Source organism: Phyllobates terribilis, unplaced genomic scaffold (genome assembly GCF_046119375.1).
Source record: "Phyllobates terribilis strain yellow unplaced genomic scaffold, ASM4611937v1 Scaffold_4__5_contigs__length_816908805, whole genome shotgun sequence".
In the NCBI taxonomy this organism is placed as follows: Eukaryota; Metazoa; Chordata; class Amphibia; order Anura; family Dendrobatidae; genus Phyllobates; species Phyllobates terribilis.
Window position 1 is genome coordinate 483,847,727 of NW_027362764.1, and position 21,391 is coordinate 483,869,117.

The 21,391-nt window shown below is 44.7% G+C and overlaps 1 protein-coding gene across 1 annotated transcript; it reads right to left on the reverse strand.

Moving 5' to 3' along the window:
* Positions 1 to 204: 204 nt before the first annotated feature.
* EEF1E1 (eukaryotic translation elongation factor 1 epsilon 1) lies at positions 205 to 12,214 on the reverse strand. The gene is made up of 4 exons (XM_073676682.1): positions 12,066 to 12,214; positions 10,412 to 10,612; positions 3,466 to 3,561; positions 205 to 641 (listed from the first exon to the last, which is right to left on the reverse strand). Exons 1-4 carry the CDS (start codon positions 12,150 to 12,152, stop codon positions 501 to 503), a joined length of 525 nt encoding a protein of 174 aa, XP_073532783.1. The 5' UTR covers positions 12,153 to 12,214; the 3' UTR covers positions 205 to 500.
* Positions 12,215 to 21,391: the final 9,177 nt, after the last annotated feature.

A 21,391-nucleotide genomic window follows, 5' to 3' on the forward strand; every position in this document is an offset into this window, starting at 1 on the left:
TATTACCATAAAGTGACATGTCAGATTTGAAAAGGGGGCCGTGTCAGGAAGGTGAAAACAGGCTTCAGGAGTAAGGGGTAAAGAAAAAAATGACAGGTACACAAGCCTGTAGACACCAACTTAATGTTAAGCTCCTGAACGGACAGCAGCTTTAAGCTACTAGAAGAAACAGTGTCTTATTTAAGAAACAAAAAAATAGAAAAATAAAACCAGCAATACCCATCCTTTATTGGCACAGAGCTTTTTTAAAAAACAGACAAACTGCAACAATTAAAAAAAAATAAATAAAAAATTGTCAGTCTAAATGTAGTTTAATACAGTAAAATGAAAAATGATTCTGTTGACTTCCCAGAAGGTAAACTGCTTAAAATAAATAAGAAAATGGCTGTGCGACAATTTGCTTGCCGAATCCCTGTTATACCTGCCATATGAGAACGAGATCCAGACATTAAGCAGGGGGGCAGTAAATATATCTGTGCCTACAGCTGGGAGCTGATCCGCTAATGAACATTAGTATAGATTCTGTTCTTAATAAACACCAAGCTTGGTAGATGCTGCCGAACGCCAGGGTAATGCTGGACATGACTAAACCACCGCGACACGTTGAAGTAACTCTCTTTTTCCTGGACTGAGAGGTCAGCCTGTCAGAGAAAAAAGAAAAATGGTGAACAACATTTCTCTAAGGCTGTGTGCCCACGATGTATTTTTTTTTTTTTAAGCGTTTCCGCAGCGGCAATTCCGCCGCGGAAACGCTTAAAAAACGCTTGGTAGAAGGTCTGCAATGTTCCCCAATGTTAATCCGCAGCGGAAATTTCCGCAGCATGTGCGGATTATCATTGCGGAACAATCCGCAGCACTATCTTTAATTTTGCGTAATCGCAGAGTTTTTTGCCACCATTGACTTGAATTGAATCGCTTAGTATTCGCATGACTACATGTGCACATGCGGAAATTCTGCAATTCAATGTGCAGATGGTACCGGGCTTCCCAGCGGCTCGCGATGGTGTAAATGGACCTTCCATGACGTCATTCAGTCATGCGACGGGTCACGCGGCAGCTGACGTCGGTGGACACGTGACCTGTCACATGACTAAATGACGTCATGGAAGGTCCTTTTACACCACCGCCAGCCGGCCTAAACACCGGAGAAGGAGACCGGGGGCCATCGGAAGGTGAGTATAATGTTTTTTTTATTCTTTTTTTAACTATTAACTTGGTCACACTATATAAATCCATGCCGGTTGCATGGATTTATATAGTGTGACCAAGTTGTCAAGCACTTTCCAAGAGATGCTAAAATAGCTTGGAAAAGTGCTCGACAACAAGCATGCGAAATCACATGTGCAAAATGTGTGAAATACGCTTGTCCCTGGCAGGAAAAACGCATGTACAATCCGCATGTTTTCTGCCAGGGAGATGCAGAAACGCTCAGGAAAAATCCAGAGCATTTCTGCATCGTGGGCACTTAGCTAATCTCCACTTGGAAAATTTGTCAAGACGGAATGAATTGCAAATTTTGGTACACGCCGTTTTTGCAAAAAAAAATAATTTAGACTTGTTTTTTTGCACTGCTTTTTTTTTGTCACTTTTCTGAAGATTAAAGTGAACTTATCACGTGAAAAAGAAAATGCGGAGGAGAAAAAAAAAATAGCGCAAGAATAAGGTCTTATCTGGTTGATAAATATCAGAAATTGTATCGATGGATGCTGACCTGATAGAGGGTTGAAAGGCTGCTGCGGATCCACGAGTGATCTCACCAGAAGAGCAAATAAAACATGGAAAGTTTGTGGTCCATATCCGCTCTGCCAGCTTGTGAAGAAACGTCGGACGCCAGAAGTATTCTAAAATAACGTTTGATTTTTCTACGCGTTTCAAAGTGTAACCCACTTCTTCAGGAAATAAAAAAAAAACAAAAAACAAAAACAAACAAAAAAAAAACTACATATATTTTAATACCCTGAAGAAATGGGTTACACTTTGAATTGCATAGAAAAATAAAAAAAAACACGTTATTTTAGAATACTTCTGGCGTCCGACATTTCTTCACAAGCTGGCAGAGCGGATATGGACCACAAGCTTTCCATGTTTTATGTGAAAAAGAATGGTATTACCCTGCAGATATTGGGTTAACCTGCAGGATAATAGCGTTCTGATGCTGTGCAGCTTTCAGTCACCGCTCAGTGCAGTGATGCACTGTACAGCCGGCTGTCAGTCACTGCTGAGGAGTGTTTACAGCCGCGCCTCCATAACTGAAAGCCTGAGGCTGCCGAGAGTAATAAAGGTAAATTTACTCCTTGCAGCCCGGCTTTCAATGCAGGTGCCGCACAGCTTCAGAACGCTATTAACCTGCAAATTAACCCCATATCTGCAGGTTCATAACATTTTTTCATATGACAGGTTTCTTCTAAGAAAATGTCTCGTCTCAGATGACCCTGTCCAATCTTTATATAAAAAAAAATAATTAGAGTGGAAAAATCTGTGTCAGCTTCCAATACCATGACCACGCTGTGCTCCTCCTGCCACCTCTCTTCCCCTGTCTCAGCAGTATACAGTGTGCTGGTGAAGAGTCAGCACTGGGATTAGCAAGGTGCTGGATATATGTTCATTTTACTCCAATAAGGGCAGCTCCATAAAAGAAACATTGCTGCAATACCTGAAGAACAGCTTAAAAGGAGGTTTTCTCACAAACAAAATTTATTTAATCAATACATCTTGGAATAATAATAAGTTCCACAATTGGATGTTATTGAATAAAATGTTCCTGTGCTGAGATAATCTTATACATGTGCCCCTGCTGTGTACTGTGTAATGACTGTGTCTGACTGTACAGGAACATGGTTTGATCATACCACATCTCCTGGGCAGGGGAGGAAGCAAAAGAGTATACAGACATTACAGCAGGGGATCACAGCAGGTTCTTTTTCTGAGGTAAAACATTTCCCTGCCTGTTTTTAAACAATGTTTTACTTCAAAGAAAGAATCACCTGTGATCCCCTGCTGTAATGTCTGTATACTCTTTTCCTTCCTCCCCTGCCCAGGAGATGTGGTATGATCAGAGCATATTTCATACACGGTCAGACACAGCCATTACACAGTACACAGCAGGGGCACATTTATAAGATTATCTCAGCACAGGAACATTTTATTTAAACACATCCAATTGTGGAAATTATTATCATTCCAAGATCTATTGATTAAAAATCAACTTTTGCTCATGGGAAAACCCATTTAAAAGCAAATACTGCAATGCCTGAAGATCTCACAGGTCAATGAACAGCTTAAAAGCAACTCTTTCTACAAAAAAAAAATGCACTACTTTAGCCTGATTGTGGCCCAGAATAGTACATGTAAATGGCTCCTGACCTGTCCGATATTCGATGAGCACAAAGCTGCCCGGGGGCCAGCCATGTTCAGAATTTTCGTATGGCCTAAAGAGAAGATATTTTTATTTATTAAAATACTTACTATGATTGGATGCAATCCATAATAAGTTAAGATATCAGCCAAAGTGATTTTATTTCCAGCCATGTACACTTTATCCTCCAGATAGAAATTTAGATCCTAAAAAAAAAAAAAAAAAAAAAAAAAAAAAAAAAGATAAAAATAGCAATAGAGAAATGACAAGTGGGAACAGAATAGCCCACACATTGCTCAGTCACATATATTACATAACTAGTAATAGAACTTTAAAAACAATCTTCGTTGGGTGAACGCGCCCGTATGTGAGGGAAGCATAAAGGAAGTCACAGATCCCGGTCCTGTGCCATAGTTTTATAAAATCACCCTCGGCTCACAGTGACCGCTTCCCCCTATGTAGAATATACAGAGAAAGCAGGAAATAAGATGCAAGGGGGGCCGGCATTAGAGAATACAGTACAACTGTAGGAAAAAACACGGGTCGCACATTCACTCACACATACACCGAGATGGACTCCTATTCTACGAGGTGCAGAACAGCATAGTGACTACCACACTGCACCAGCAATGGACGTGACCCAGGCAAAGCCTCCTTGGCTCTAGGCCACCACAATGCACCATCGAGTCAGCGACACCGCTAACATCTGGATCTCAACCTCATATTAGGCAGCATAAACTTGGTGACAAATTCCCTTTAACCACTAAAGGGCTGAGCCACTTTGTACGTTAAGGACTGTCCCTCATTTTACAATTCTGACCACTGTCACTTTATTAGGTAATAACTCTGGAACGCTTCAACGGATCCCCCTGATTCTGAGACTGCTTTTTCCTGACATGTACTTCATATTAGTGGTGAATTTCTGTTGATATGACTTGTGCTTATTTATGAAAATCATTTTTTTAAAACAATTTTTTTTATGTAAGGTTGCGTGCACACGATGCGTTTTTCATGCGTTTATGCTGCGGAATTTCCGCAGCGGAAACGCATCAAAAACGCATGGTAATCCGCACCCCATGATCCCCAATGGCATTCCTCAATGTCAATGCACCCGCTTCGGATTTTTCCGCAGCGTTTCTGCAGCGCAAATAAATCCGCAGCATGTTCATTAATTTTGCGGAAGCGCCGCCATTGACTTGCATTGAGACGCATAGAATCCATGTCTGTACATTTGTACAAGAGGATTTTATGCGTCTCTATGTGCGGATGGTACCCAGTTCTGGAGGAGAGGAGACTCTCATCCAGACCTGGGTACCATTGTACCTGTAAAAAAAAGAATAAAATAAATAAAGTTTATATTCACCTGTCCGGCGGCCCCAGCAGCGCTTCTCCTTCCAGGACCTGAGATGACGTCGCGGTCATGTGACCGCAGGCTGTTTCGCGAGATGCCGGCAACCCGGAAGAAGCCAGGACGAGCGCTGCGGCACACGCGGCGGGGGATCGGGGGTAAGTATAGTTTTATTTTTTTATTTTTACGGTCACACTATATAAATCCATGCTGTTTGCATGGATTTACATAGTGTAACCTAGTCGTCAAGCACTTTCCAAGTGATGCTATCGCTTGGAAAGTGCTTGTCAGTCCGCATGTGAATCCGCATGTATTCCACAGGAAAAACGCATGCACAATCTGCATGCGTTTTTTCTGCCAGGGAGATGCAGAAATGCTGCAGAAATTTTCTGCTTCATTTCTGCATCATGGGCACATAGCCTTACGAAGTTAGAAGGGTTAAAAGTTTATTTTATTAAACACAAAGGTATCAGGAGAAAATGCAATGTAAAATTTGTTGTGCAATTTCTCCTGAGTACACAGATACCCCATATGTGGGGAAAACTACTGTTTTTTTTCTTAACTCTTTTTTACTTAGACCCTCTATGGAACTTTTATTTGTCTGCTCACTGGTCTCATGCATTGCAATACAGATGTACTGCAGTGCATGAGACCTGTTATATCCTAACAGGCGATCTGCCAGTGTAATCTGTCTATGACTGCATCTAACAGACCACCATACATGGCACAAAGGAGGTCATTGTTTGCCCTGCGGGGGTCATGACGATCTTTGGCTCCCCATGATTTCGTCCTGAGGGTGCCGATGGGAGTGAGAGGGAGCCCCCTCCCTCTCAATTTTCTAAATACCACAATCGCTATAGATTGCGGCATCTGGATTGTTAATCAGCCACAGGCGGTGTGGCCACAGCTGGTACCGCAGGAGATCGGCTGTCAGCTAAGCCGAGTTCCTGCTGTAATCGTGTGGGGAAGTGCTGATATTTCACCACCTCTCGCCGATCACAAGTTGTGATGGGTTAGTCAGATTGACTGACCGATAACAGAAATCGGAAAGTGGGGACTGCTGTGCCGGGTCCATGATGAGTATAGCATGTCATGATGCGAGAACTGACACCTTTTCATGGTGTGCTATACCAGTCATTGATCGGTAAGGGGTAACAACTTTTACCGCACACACTATGAATAACAATAAACACAATTTTCCCTACAATTAGACATATTTGGCTTACACTATTTAGATCAGGGGTCTCAAACTCATCAGCCGGGTAAAGGGGCCGCACATTGAAAAAGTTTGAATATGAAGGACCATTGCGCTAGAAGATTACGTTTTCAGTGATACCATTATTATTCTATATGAATTTTTTGATCATCATTTTTTTGGGCGTGTTTTTTTATTCCTATTAATGGTGTTTATCATATGGCTTATGATACAGGTCTTCCGTTTTTACTTCAATTTTTACATAAAACAGCATTTTTAGTGGCCAAATATTATTCCATTATTTTTTCAATATTTATTTTAAATGTTTTAATTTTTTTTTTTTTACCCCCAATTGGCCACATACAGTAATGTAGTTTTACTATTAGCCTCATATAGTAATTCTGGCCCCAGTCCTGTAATAATGTCCCTCAACCTATAATAATGGTACCTTATGCTGTAATATCCCTCACCCTGTAATAAAGTCCCCAGTCCTGGTCCAATCCAATAATAATGTCCCTGTCCCCGTCTTGTAACAATGTCCCCCATTCTGCTGCTCTCAAAAAACAACAAAAAAAAAAACATTCTCACCTGACCTTGCTCCCTCGGCTTCACAGCCAGGGCAGCGCTTAGCAATGATGTCATGTATGGTCGCGCCGGGACGCTGATGTCAGCTGCTGGCCTCTGATTGGCCGCTGGCTGACATTGTGGTGTACAGAGCTGGTCTCTGCCGCAATACATTTCAGATGAATGTGTGTGTGAGGATGCACATTCAGTTGAATAGAAGCGCAGATGTCGGTGGGCCCTTGGCTCGCTGGGCGCGATTGTCTCAGGGGCCCGAGAGCTGCACAACACAGCCTCATGTGGCCCTCGGGCCTGTGTGACTGTGACCCCTGATTTAGATAAAATAAAAAATGTATAAAGTTGGAGGGTCAACTAAGCCCTCTACTAATCTTAAACATGCATGGGAAGAAATAAAACAACATACACTGCTCAAAAAAATAAAGGGAACACTTAAACAACAGAATATAACTCCAAGTAAATCAAAACTTCTGTGAAATCAAACTGTCCACTTAGGAAGCAACACTGATTGACAATCAGTTTCACATGCTGTTGTGTAAATGGAATAGACAATAGATGGAAATTATTGGCAATTATCAAGACCCACTCAATAAAGGAGTGGTTCTGCAGGTGGGGACCACAGACCACATCTCAGTACCAATGCTTTCTGGCTGATGTTTTGGTCACTTTTGAATGTTGGTCGTGCTTTCACACTCGTGGTAGCATGAGACGGACTCTACAACCCACAGAAGTTGCTCAGGTAGTGCAGCTCATCCAGGATGGCACATCAATGCAAGCTGTGGCAAGAAGGTTTGCCGTGTCTGTCAGCGTAGTGTCCAGAGGCGCTACCAGGAGAGAGGCCAGTGCACAAGGAGACATGGATGGGGCCGTAGGAGGGCAACAACCCAGCAGCAGTACCACTACCTCCGCCATGCAAGGAGGAACAGGAGAAGCACTGCCAGAGCCCTGCAAAATGACCTCCAGTAGGCCACAAATGTGCATGTGTCTGCACAAATGGTTAGAAACCGACTCCATGAGGGTGGTATGAGGGCCCGATGTCCACAGATGGGGGTTGTGCTCACAGCCCAACACCGTGCAGGACGCTTGGTATTTGCCACAGAACACCAGGATTGGCAAAGTCGCCACTGGAGCCCTCTGCTCTTTACAGATGAAAGCAGGTTCACACTGAGCACATGTGACAGACGTGACAGAGTCTGGAGACGCCGTGGAGAACGATCTGCTGCCTGCAACATCCTTCAGCATGACCGGTTTGGCAGTGGATCAGTAATGGCGTGGGGTGGCATTTCTTTGGAGGGCCGCACAGCCCTCCATGTGCTCGCCAGAGGTAGCCTGACTGCCATTAGGTAACGAGATGAGATCCTCAGACCCCTTTTGAGACCATATGCTGGTACGGTTGGCCCTGAGTTCCTCCTAATGCAGGACAATGCCAGACCTCATGTGGCTGGAGTGTGTCAGCAGTTCCTGCAAGATGAAGGCATTGAAGCTATGGACTGGCCCGCCCGTTCCCCAGACCTAAATCCGATTTGAGCATATCTGGGACAACATGTCTCGCTCCATCCACCAACGTCACGTTGCATCTACCAACTCCTGGACAGTCTGTGGTGCCTTAGTCCAGGTCTGGGAGGAGATCCCACAGGAGACCATCCGCAACCTCATCAGGAGCATGCCCAGGCATTGTAGGGAGGTCATAAAGGCATGTGGAGGCCACACAAAATACTGAGCCTCATTTTGACTTGTTTTAAGGACATTACATCAAAGTTGGATCAGCTTGTAGTGTGTTTTCCACTTTCATTTTGGGGGTGACTCCAAATCCAGGCCTCCATTGGTTAATAAATTTGATTTCCATTGATGATTTTTGTGTTATTTGAGTGTTCCCTTTATTTTTTTGAGCAGTGTATATATCTCCTATAGACATATGGGGTCACAAAGCCCACAAAAGTCTACGTTCAAAATAGTATCATATTACTTAACATATAAAGTCCAAAGTTTACAGAAAAAGATCTATTAAAAAGATTTATGAAATGGAGTCCAGAGTGAAGAATCAAATAAGAAAAAGCACAGAAGCAAATGGCCATGGGTAACAAGTCATGCTATATAGTAAATATCAAATGTAAATAAGGGCATAACTCAGGGACAATAGTGCATGATGAACACGTACAGAAGTAGCAACAGAAGGTTAAAACAGGATACAGTCCCTATGAACGTCACACCCCACTCAGTGGTGACCTCTACTAAAGCAGAATCCTGTATATCCCAAGAGTTATGTTCTTGAGTATGACATTACTATTATGTCAAAAAGCAGTGCCCCTGTCCGCTCCCCCAAACAACTGCTCCCTCTGCTGCTTCCGGTAGGATGTATTTCATGTCGCTAAATAGTTGGGTCTTTTAGTACAACACTTACAAATGGAACCTAGACATGACTCTAATCCTATTGTGATGAATGCATGCATTGCAAACAAGGCAACCGTAAGGCTGTGTTCTGACATTGCAGATGAGTTTCAATTAAAAACTGCATCTGAAAATACGCATGTGGTCTTCCAATGTAGTGACAGGCCATGCAGTTTTTATTCCGTAAAGAAAACCCATCACCATGTCAAGTGGCCAGGTTCTGCTCCACTGAATATTCAGATTATTATTTTTTTGATAGATTTTGAAAATCGGCATTAAATAAAAAGGCCCATATGGACCTGTATGGTTGATATAGTTCCATATGGGCCTTTTTTATTTAATGCCGATTTTTATGGTCTTTACAAAACACCCTCCCCCCATAGAATCATGTGAGCCAAGACCAGGAAAATTCGCACTAAAGGAAAGGGCCAATATCTCTGAATCAATAGGTCATTTTGACCAAGTAACAAATCCTCTTTAATAACAAAATTATTGTTTTACACATCAGTAAAAAATGCACAGCGAACAGGTTTTTTTCTCTGATGCAGTTTTTTTTCCAACTGCAATGTCCAAGTACAGCCCGAGAGGGGTTGTTTGCTTTGAAAAGTCCCTATGTCTTAGGACTTGTGCACAAGACTGTAGTAATCAGAGGCGTGCTATCCATCGTATGGATGGCTGGCACTCGTCCCCATGATATTTTATGAGGCCGTGCACGTGTCCGATTTTTTCCTTGGACCAACTCTGTCGAAGGAAAAAATAAATAAAAATCGCAGCATGCCTATGTTGCCTCCGATAATCGGATGGCACTTGCCCATTCATGACTATGGGTCTGTAGAAAACATCAGACCACACTTGGATGACATGGAGTGCGGTCCGATATTCACAGACACTAGAGAAGATGGATGTGGAGAATTAAAAATAAAAATCTCCAAGAAAATCTAATCACACCCTGATCAGAGTAGGGTTAGCATAATCGGACCGATTTTCTTGCATGAGAGAAAATAGATGGTGTGACCCTATCCAGAGATGAACAATATTATCACTGAGTATATATATCATCTGGGACCCCAGAGAAACTGTAACCTGCAGGGGAACTAGGTAGCACGTGTCATTTTTCTTAAGTGCCATCACACTAAGACATGACGCTTTAGATGGCGCTCACTGACGCCGATCTGTAACATATTCTAGTCCCAAATAGAAACGTTCCTCTAGTAACTGACAGCTCCAGGGGGATTTTATGTGAAAGGTGCAGACTGGGGGTTTCAGCTAAACATGCGCCAGTGTCACCAGCAGGATCTTACACAGGATTACAGAGAATTTTCCTATTTGTATAATGAAGAACCCTACAAACTAGTACTTGATATAGGTAGCTATGTACAAGTAAAGGTTCCCACCCCCCTCCCTAGAAATGTGGAGATGAACATGCAGATAGAAGAAGGATGATTCTCCTAGAGGTCCCCATAGTGTCAGACGCTCAGTACAATATGCTCAGCTGTTCCCCGCACCCCTGTACCAACATCACAGAGGACATCTTCTCATCACTGACCGTTAGTGCAGTCCTGAAGTCTTCCTTGGAGGTTAATCTGTCTATGTGTGTTGTTCGGTATTCTAGCCATAGCTGCACAACGGCCTGCTCTTCTAAAGAGACACCCAATAGTTCCTCTTTCCTGGCTTGTTTAACTAAATGGGAGGCGATGGTGGCAAGGCCTGCCAAACTGGGACCTTTATTGGTCTGAAGTACAGGAATCTGAAAAAGAATAATAAATTATATATGGCAAAACATTTTTGTAACATAACATCAATGAAGTTGACAGTCTGCTTGCTGCCTGCAGTTACCACTAGAGGGAGCATGGGAGCTAACACTATGCTGTGTCCTTAGTAGCAGGGGTTGTACGCTACTTTTCTATCAATGACCATTCATTAGGATAGATCGTGAACATAACGTAGGTGGGGGTCCCATACGCAGCACTCTCAGGACCACCAATATAGGCAACCAGATGTAGACAGTATATTGAGCCAGAACAGTGTAACTTCATTCAGGTTGCCAGGTACTGTCGATTCTCTATTCACTTCAATAGGAGCTATTCTGCAGTACCCAACAACGGCCACTACACTGTGCTGTTCTGGCTCTGTACGCCCGATAATAGCTTAAAAGGAATCTGTCACCAGGTTTTTGCCATCTAATCTGAGAACAGCATTATGTAGAGACACAGACCCTGATTCCAGCAATGTGTCACTTTGCTCATGCAGCCGTCTGTGGATCTTGATCCCAGCACAGACAACAATGCACAGACTGTGCGTGGGTCTCACAATCTGAACTCACCAGTGCCATAAATGCCTATGAGGCTATCGGGTTCGGGTGAGAACGATACTAATTTGCAGTTGTGCGATCTGGTCCCAGATTCCATGATCACTGGACCACTGTGTAGGAGGTGCACTCGTGGGTCACAGGACAGATGGTGGCAGCTTGTGTATTTAGCCTAAGGCTATGTTCACACGTTACTTTTTTTTTAATGCAAATTTTCAGCTGAGTTTTACAGTAGCAGCAAAGTCTGAGATTCCAGAAATCACCTTGGGGTTTTTTCCTGACTGTTTTGTCAAGGAGCTGCATGTCGTCACTTTCAGCATTTTTGCAGCGTTCTTCACCCACAGAAAACAATTGGTAGTGCAAAAACTCAGCAAAAATATTCAGCTATCAGTTTTTTTTGCGTTTTTGGAGCCAAAAGCTGGGGAAGTTGAATCATGTTTTTTTTTTTATGCACTAAACTTTATCAGCATGCACAAGAGACAAATGTACCCTGACAAAAACGCAGGAAAAAAAAAACAGCAAAACCTGACAGACACTGCTTTTTATTGTTTTGCCAGCAGAAAGAAAAACAGCAAAAACGCAACGTGTGAACATAGCCTGAATGTCATTAATCTGAATTCCAGAGTGACATGATCAGGAGAAGCAGCATTTACATCCAGCAGGTAGGGTAGAATCAATAAGAAGTATGCTGGTACTTTATATTCATTGGTCCAGTTCTGGAAAATCCCTTTAAATGCCCCTTTGGCTGACCTTTAGGACAGGCCACGTGACTGCCGATGGCGCCTGGCTGAACACTGGACAGTGCTCTCTCCATGCAGACCGCTGCCATCAGAACGTGCACACAACCGATCACATTGCCAGCAGTTGTGACTCCCCCATAGAGCGGGCTCACCTGGCTGCCCCCCTGGGCACGGCTGCTGTACTTCCCTGCTTTCAGCCCCAGACATTTCTCCAGCGCCCTCAGCTCCTCCACCGCCATCTTGGTTGGCAAGTCACAAAGCCAATTACACGCGGCCAACCACACATTACGCCCCGCCCCTCGGGAAATAGCTCTACCTCATTGGTCAGTATATAGGCAGTGGCCTGTCCTACGTACGTCGCTAGCGATGATTGGTGGATATCATCAACGGGGCGTATCCCTATGAAACCATAGAGCTGAGTGATTTGGAGGAAGATTGTCCGCAGCGCGCCAAGTGCTGGTGACTCGTCCTACAGAGCGGCCGTGGAGCCATACTCCTCTCATTGCTGGACTCGCAGTGACTGCAATTAGAAGCCGCACTGAAACCGTTTGCTATATTGCAGTGTCAGCTTACTGATGTTAGTGTATGCCCAGCCCGGGTCAGAGCTAGCGCTAACCTCGCCCCCTGCAGGGGGGTGGCTGTACTGCTGCGGAGCGGGGCCAGGGCCACCCACTGTTCACACTGCTACATCTGGATGGGGGAAGAACACAGTTTGGACATTAGGCTTCATTCTCACTTTCATTCATTCTGGGGTTTTTGGAAAGGACAAATGGAGTTATTATCCATTGCACTACTAATGCAGATGGAAGCAGAGGGGCCCCATTGATTATTATGGGATCCGTCTGGATTCTGCTATGCAATAGTTAAAATGGGAAAAACATGTCTGCACGCTGCACTATGTCTTCTGTTCTAAAAACATCCATATAACAGAACAAGAATGAGTGCAGCAATGGATCCATTTTACAAATAATTCTGCTTGTGTGTTACTAGAAACGGATCACATAAATGGAGTGTGTTCACACAATGGTGAAGAACTCTAGATATGGGGAACAGAGCGCACGCTGGGGGATACCCTATGGGGGGAGAGTGGTAAGTGCTGGTTACATTCAGCTGGTGGAGGGGTTATGACAGGCACAACTCCTATGTAGGCATCAAAAATCAGCTGCTGCTGCCCCGTGGCTGGTGGATAAGGCTATGTGCCCACGATGCAGAAATGCTGCGGATTTTTCCTGAGCCTTTCTGAATCTCCCTGGCAGAAAAAAATGCATGCGGATTGTACATGCGGATTGTACATGCGTTTTTTCAGCCAGGGACAAGCGTTTGTCACGCGTTTTGCACATGCATTTCCGCATGTGGATTGTCAAGCGCTTTCCAAGCGATTTTAGCAGGGACGTACTAAACTGCATATTGGGATGGTGGGATGGTGGGCTGCAATGCTAGACTCGACCACTAGATGGCAGCACATTTTTCAAATGCAGACCAGGAAATGACTTCTGGCCTTGATACTGGATTAGAAAAAATTGCAGTTTTTAACTCTTGACCTGTAATATAGAAAGAAATCAGAGGGAATTCAATGGAAATACTTAAATGAATCTGAACATCCACAGTGCTGGATTAAAGTTTAATAACAGAACCAGGGAAAAAAGATTGTAACTATTTGGGATTATGTGTAGAATATCGGGGTTACACACGCCTGGTGATATATCTCATCAACATCTCCTAGGAATATAGGTATAATTATTGTTCTGTATGGGGATTATGGCTAAAATATCACAAATACACATGCCCAGGAACATATTTCATCTACTTCTCATAGGAATATGGGTATAACTATTGTTCTGTATATTCCTATGAGAAGTAGATGAAATATGTTCCTGGGCATGTGTATTTGTGATATTTCACCCATAATCCCCATACAGAACAATAGTTATACCCATATTCCTATGAGAAGTAGATGAAATATGTTCCTGGGCATGTGTATTTGTGATATTTTAGCCATAATCCCCATACAGAACAATAATTATACCTATATTCCTAGGAGATGTTGATGAGATATATCACCAGGCGTGTGTAACCCCGATATTCTACACATAATCCCAAATAGTTACAATATGTTTTCCCTGGTTCTATTATTAAACTTTAATACAGCCGTGTGGATGTTCTGATTCATTTTAGTATTTCCATTGAATTCCCTCTGATTTCTTTCTATATTACAGGTCAAGAGTTAAAAACTGCTGCTTCTTCTAATCCAGTATCAAGGCCAGAAGTCATTTCCTGGTTTGCATTTGAAAAATGTGCTGCCATCTAGTGGTCGAGTCAAGCATATCCCATCATCCCAATATGCAGTTTAGTACGTCCCTTTAGCATCACTTGGAAAATGCTTGACAACTTGGTCACAACCGGCATGGATTTTATATAGTGTGACCAAGTTAGTTAAAAAAAATAATAAAAATGGTAAAAAATAATAAAACAAAACATTATACTTACCTTCCGATGGCCCCTGGTCTCCTTATCCGATGCATCCGGTCTTCCCAGTGTCTCGTGGTTGTGTAAAAGGACCTTCCATGACGTCATTTAGTCATGTGACAGGTCACATGACCACCGACGTCAACGGTCGCGTGACCCGTCACATGACTAAATGACGTCATGGAAGGTCCTTTTAGACCATCGCGGGGAGCCGGGACGCATCGCTAAGGAGACCGGGGGCCATCAGAAGGTAAGTATAAAGTTTTTTTTTTTATTTTAAATTCTTTTTTTTTTAACAGGTATTATGGTACCCGGGTCTGGAGGAGAGTCTCCTCTTCTCCAGACCCGGGTACCTTCCGCACATTGAATCGCTTAATATCCGCATGTGCACATGTAGTCATGCAGATATTAAGCGATTCAATGCAAGTCAATGGCAAAAACGCAGCGCTTACGCAAAATAATTGGTAGTGCTGCGGATTTTTCCGCAATGATAATCCGCAGCGGAAATTTCCGCAGCATGTGCACAGCACATGCGGATTATCATTGGGGAACATGGCTGGCCTTCTACCAAGTGTTTTTTAAGCATTTCTGCAGCGGAATTGCCGCTGCGGAAACGCTTAAAAAATGCATAGTGGGCACACAGCCTAAATCCTACAGGAGATATTGGATCCAATTGGATAAAACACGTTGGGTGGGCTGCGCTGCTGGAGTTATCCAACATCAACAATGATGATATTACATAGTTACATAGGTTGAAAAAATACCCAGGTCATAGAATCATAGAATCATAGAATCATAGAATGGTAGAGTTGGAAGGGACCTCCTGGGTCATCTGGTCCAACCCCCTGCTCAAAGCAGGATTCACTAGATCATCTCAGACAGATGTCTGTCCAGCCTCTGTTTGAAGACGTCCATTGAAGGGGAACTCACCACCTCTCGTGGCAGCCTGTTCCACTCATTAATCACCCTAACTGTCAAAAAGTTTTTTCTAATATCTAATCTGTGTCTCCTCCCATTTAGTTTCATCCCATTGCTTCTAGTCTTTCCTTGTGCAAATGAGAATAAAGATGATCCTTCTACAATGTGACAGCCCTTGACATATTTGTAGACAGCTATTAAGTCCATCAAGTGCAACCTAATAAGGTCCATTAGGTCCATCAAGTGCAACCTAATAAGGTTTTTTTATTGACAATGCTCTCAATGACTTTTGTTTTTCAACTTGATAAAGACGCCGGTACGGCATTGAAACGCGTTGTGAATAAAAAAACCTTATCATCATTGTTGGATAATCAATTTAGTCCAGCAGCGCAGCCCACCTAACGTGTTTAATCCAACTGGATCCTAAATGCAGTTGTGAGCACAGCCTAATGGTTCGTCCACCTGGGAAACGGAAGCTATGGGAGTTGTCTGCAAATTGGAGAGTGGTGGGAACCTGTGTACAATAATGAGAGAACAAGTCCATAAGATACATTCGCTTTCTGTCCCTCTTGTGTTGCATTCAGTCCTGTGTTTTGCTACTCACATGACTGACTTGTAGAGCCAGTTTCATCCATGGTAGCATAATGTCTGGCAGGTTTCCCTGACTTTTACCACTTCTACGCTTTGTAATTTTATTCCACTCCTTGGCGTCATGCCACCTTACTAGTCATTTTTCAAATGTATTGGGATGTACATAGAAATGATTGTCCGAATTGGGCGCCTACCCCCTCCAAAAAAATGGTAGCACTGAAATTATACTTCTCCTGAAGCCCCTTAGGAGTCTCACCCACTACTAGTATGATGCTGCCAAATATGCCCCCCCCCACACACACACTTGCATACAGACACGCAGTATGTTACCCCCACAGTGAATTTCCCCACACAATTTGCCCTCACAGTTAATGACTCCACAGTGCCCCTAGATAAATATGATGAAACCCCTAAAGTACCCTCAGCACAGTACAATCCTGCATGTTATGCTGTAACAGAGCCCCCAACACAGGATGATGCCCCCATAACTTTCCAACACAATATTATGCCCTGTAAGTGCCTTCCAGTATATGCCCTGAAGTCAATATGATGTCTATACAGCCCCCCACATAGTATGATGGCACACACTCAATATGATCACCTCCATATAGTTTGATGCCCCCATAGTCTCCCCCACCCCGACATACAAAGTGTGATGCCCCTACTTCCCTTGATTTAATGACATTATTGCATCGGTTGGGATGAAACACAGGCACCATTGAATTAAACTGTATCTGCATCCTGCCGCTGATACCGTTGACATTTTGATGCCATGAAGGGGTATAACTGCTTGACAACGCGCCCCCCCTCAACTCATGGGCCTTATAGTGGTCAATAAGGCAGCCACTAGTAGTGATTAGTCACTGGGGGTATGTAAAAGGGAATAAATATAGGTGCACACTACATACTTTTCGTGGTGCATTTTTCTTAGTAAATCTACTCAATCTCTCAAAGTATCTTAAAAGCATTAAAAACACAAGTTCTTAAAAACTATTACAGTTCAATAAGCAGATTCTTTACTTGAATTTCTACTTAAAGGGACTGTCAGCACAGAATAGCTATTCAAACCAAGTACAGCTTCTTGGTGCACCCTTAGTTTGGCCAAACATTTAAATGCACCTTCCCACCTACTTGTTTTCCATCTGTCTGGGGTTGTCCAAGTTTGGCACAAAAAGTCTGCAGTCAATGTATTTGACTTCAGACTCGTGAATCCTCACACCGCGCACATTGTGCACTGTCCGGATTCTCCGGTGCGAGCCCCAGGAGCAGGCAGTCTTGTGACCACAGGTATGCACTATGCATACTTGCAACCTCATTCCGACTAGACGTTTTTGAGCAACGTCTAGTCGGAATATTGTTCTGGTATTAGAATTGCCCACAAAAAGGCTTGTATAGGGCGCTGTTCACACATGAGTAGTGCACAGTATCTGGCTTACAGCCTATTAGTTATGTCCATACTATTCGATTAGGCGGGCTGTTAAGTACTATCTGAGTGCACCCCATGAGAACAGACCCCCTAGTTTACAATGCTAACACTGATGGGCCTGGCTGCACCCTGGAATAAAAAAGTGCAAAAATACACACATATCTATCTATCTATCTATCTATCTATCTATCTATCTATCTATCTATCTATCTATCTATCTATCTATCTATAAAAGTTTGGACACACCTCATTTAAAGTTTTTTCTGTATTTTCATGACTATGAAAATTGTACATTCACACTGAAGGCATCAAAACTATGAATTAACACATGTGGAATTATATACTTAACAAAAAAGTGTGAAACAACTGAAAATATGTCTTATATTCTAGGTTCTTCAAAGTAGCCACCTTTTGCTTTGATGACTGCTTTGCACACTCTTGGCATTCTCTTGATGAGCTTCAAGAGGTAGTCACCGGAAATGGTCTTCCAACAATCTTGAAGGAGTTCCCAGAGATGCTTAGCACTTGTTGGCCCTTTTGCTTTCACTCTGCGGTCCAGCTCACCCCAAACCATCTCGATTGGGTTCAGGTCTGGTGACTGTGGAGGCCAGGTCATCTGGCGTAGCACCCCATCACTCTCCTCCTTGGTCAAATAGCGCTTACACAGCCTGGAGGTGTGTTTGGGGTCATTGTCCTGTTGAAAAATAAATGATGGTCCAACTAAACGCAAACCGGATGCTGAGCTCAGCCACTCCGGAGCTGAGCTCAGAGATTGACAGGACAGCGCTCCTGAGCTGCAGCTCCGGAGCGGCTCACTCTCCCCGGCTTCTCTGTGTCAGCGGTTCCATGGATTACAACGGGGGACACCTAGGAAAGGTGAGTATATGGATTTTATTATTTTATTCTTATTTTACACAGGGACAGTGCGGGAGCAGGCTACCACTACCCTCATCATGGTCCCTGCTGGAGCTGATCGCAGAGCCGGCAGGGAACCATGATGAGTGTTGTGTTCAGCACAGTCGCTTGGGAGCAATTCCCAGGCGCTGGTATGTGTCACACGGATGATACACGGATGTCATCCGTGTAGTAAGTTTTGTGGACCATGTATCCGCAAAAAAATGGACTTCTCTCCGTGTGGAGCACATGGTCCATGAAAACACACTGAGATGTGTACAGACCCATTCATTTGAATGGGTCTGCGTGTGTCAGTGTCTCTGGTACGTGTGGAAACTGTCACCACTCGTACCGGAGATACTGACGTGTGAAAGAGCCCTTACTGTGTTTTCCAGTCCTATGCTCTACATGGAAGCTGAAGTCCTGGAGCGCTAGAAACCACCAAGTCACCAGAGCATTCTTCCCCTTCCTTTCCCTCATCCATCTCAGGGACGCATAGTCTCACACTAGCCTGATGTTTTGGCCTAGCAGGTAATACCTCAGAGTGTCAATTGCCCATTTGATGGCCAAGCACTCTTTTTCCATGGTAGCATAATTCTTTTCACAGGAACAAAGTTTCCTACTTAGTGTAACATCCCTGGCGGCGTGCTTGCATAGTGCACCACCTCCCACTATGCAAGACCGCAATCTTACCCATCAGTCCAGCCTGCAAACCTTGCTCCAGTTCATGCTGTGTGCATGTCTCTTGACTGACTGCTTAGGGCGGCGGCCCGGTTACTTTCTGATTCTTATAGCTGCTGTGGGCGCACCCCTAATGCGTCTCCAGCCTATTGCTGTGAGTCACTGGATATTTAAACCCCCTCCACCCAGAAGGAGGTGCCTGAGCAACACTAACTTTCAGTGTGCTTCTTGCCTCTGAGTTGCCAGGTCTTGTCTTGTATCTTGTCTGTTTCTGCCACCCTGGGGGCTGCATACCCAGGCCTGTTATTTCTGACTTCTAGTCTGTTTCCGCCACTCTGGGGGCTGTATACCCAGTCCTGTTATCTCTGACTTCTGGTCTGTTTCCGCCACTCTGGGGGCTGTATACCCAGGCTCGTTCTTGTATCTCATTGCAGTAGCAGTTCCTGTCTGAACTGTATCTTAGCCTGTTACCTTTTTGTCTCTATGTCCATACCTTCCCTTTTCCTGCAGTATCTGAACCTGCACCTAACTCCAACTCGTTGTCTCTGTACTTCTGTTTGTGAGTTTTGTGTCCACTCGCTACTTCATAGTAAGTACCTTGTGTGTATCTGGTTCTGGTTATCCCTTTTCCCTTCCTCCGTATCTTCCTCCTGTGTTCTAGCCATGTTCCTGTATTTTCCAGTCTGTTCCATGTGAACAGAGCCCTGTCCTCTCTGCCTGCACCTTCAGCCCAGTTTGGCTCTGCTTGCTCACCGCGCCAGCGGTTTCTCTCTGCTCTGACTTGCCCACCGCTCCGGCAGCTTCCCTCTGCTCTGCCTTACCCACTGCTCCGGCGGCTTCTCTCTGCTCTGACTTGCCCACCGCTCCGGCGGCTTCTCTCTGCTCTGCCTTGCTCACCGCGCCAGCGGTTTCTCTCTGCTCTGACTTGCCCACCGCTCCGGCGGCTTTCCTCTGCTCTGCCTTACCCACCGCTCTGGCGGCTTCTCTCTGCTCTGCCTTACCCACCGCTCCGGTAGCTTCTCTCTGCTCTGCCTTGCCCACCGCTCCGGTGGTTCCGCTCTGCTCTGCCTTGTCCACCGCACCTGCGGTTTCGCTCTGCTCTGCCTTGTCCACCGCACTTGTGGTTGCGCTCTGCTCTGCCTCATCCACCGCACCTGCGGTTTCGCTCTGCTCTGCCTTGTCCACCGCTCCAGCAGTTCCTCTCTGCTCTGCCTTGTCTACCGCTCCGGCGGTTTCGCTCTGCTCTGCCTTGCCCACCGCACCTGCGGTTTTCGCTCCGCTCTGCTTGCTCATCGCACCAGCAGTTCCTCTCTGCTCTACCTTGTCCTCCGCTCCGGCGGTTTCGCTTTACTCTGCTTGTCTACCGCATCTACGGCTCTGTACCTGTCTCCCAGTCTGTACTGGACCCTATCCAGCCTGCGCTCCAACCTGCTAGTACCTCCCTGTCTGCACTCCAGCCGTGCTTGCCAGTACCCACCTGTCTGCATACCAGGCGCGAGCGTAACACTTAGGTATAGGATTGGATGTTCCTCACCATTTATTTCCTGGAACAACAAGGCTCGCAACCCGACCTCTGAAGCATCTGTCTGGACCATGAACTCCTCATTGAAGTCAGGTGTGACCTAGACCGTCTGTTTACACAGAGCGAACTTCAACTTTTGGAACGCCATCTCCGCTTTGGGAGACCACTTGGCCATCGAGATCTTTATGCCCTTAAGGAGATCGGTCAGGGGTGTGGGTATCGTGGCGAAATTCGGAATAAACCGCCGATAGTATCACACAATTCCCAGAAACGCCCTAACCTGTTTCTTCAAGATCGGTTGTGGCCAATTTTCCATCGCCTCTACCTTGTTAATGTGCGACTTATTTAACCCCTCCCAATGATATAGCCTAAGTATTTGGTCTCCTTCCCCATGGCGCACTTCTTTGGGTTTACGGTAAATCCCCCCTTCCTCAGTGCATCTTGTACCTCCTGGACCTTCTGTAGATGACTTCCCCAATTCGGACTGAAGATCACAATATCATTCAGGTAAGCTGCGGCATACTTCTTGTGAGGGGCTAGGATCTGGTCCATGGCCCTCTGGAAGGTGGCTGGGGCACCTTGCAGCCCGAAAGCCATTGGAAGCAATCGTCAGGTGTAAAGAAAGCCATCTTCTCCTTGGCACTTTGGGACATGGGAATTTGCCAATATCCTTTCGTTAGGTCAAGGGTGATGTGTCTGGTTGATAGGGCATCAAGTACGCATCAAACTTGGACACCACATTCAGCTTTCTATATCATTACAAAATCACCATTCTCCATTGGGCTTCGGCACAAGGACAATGGGACTGGACCAGCTGCTTTTTGACTTCTCAATGAAAGCTCAACATTCTCCTCACCTCCTTTGACATCACCTCACGCCGAGGTTCGGGAATTCGATACGGCTTTAGGTTTACCCACACATTCAAGTTCCGTCATGATTTTGTTCTTGACGACCTGCATACATCCCGGCAACTCTGAAAA

Excerpts from the sequence above, each read along its gene's own strand:
- EEF1E1 (XM_073676682.1), bottom strand. The coding sequence starts at position 12,152 with ATGGCGGTGGAGGAGCTGAGGGCGCTGGAGAAATGTCTGGGGCTGAAA. Across the intron at positions 3,562-10,411 it reads ACTTCAGGACTGCACTAACG|GATCTAAATTTCTATCTGGA; the intron begins GTCAGTGATGAG and ends TTTTTTTTTTAG. Across the intron at positions 642-3,465 it reads ATGGATTGCATCCAATCATA|GCTGACCTCTCAGTCCAGGA; the intron begins GTAAGTATTTTA and ends TTTCTCTGACAG.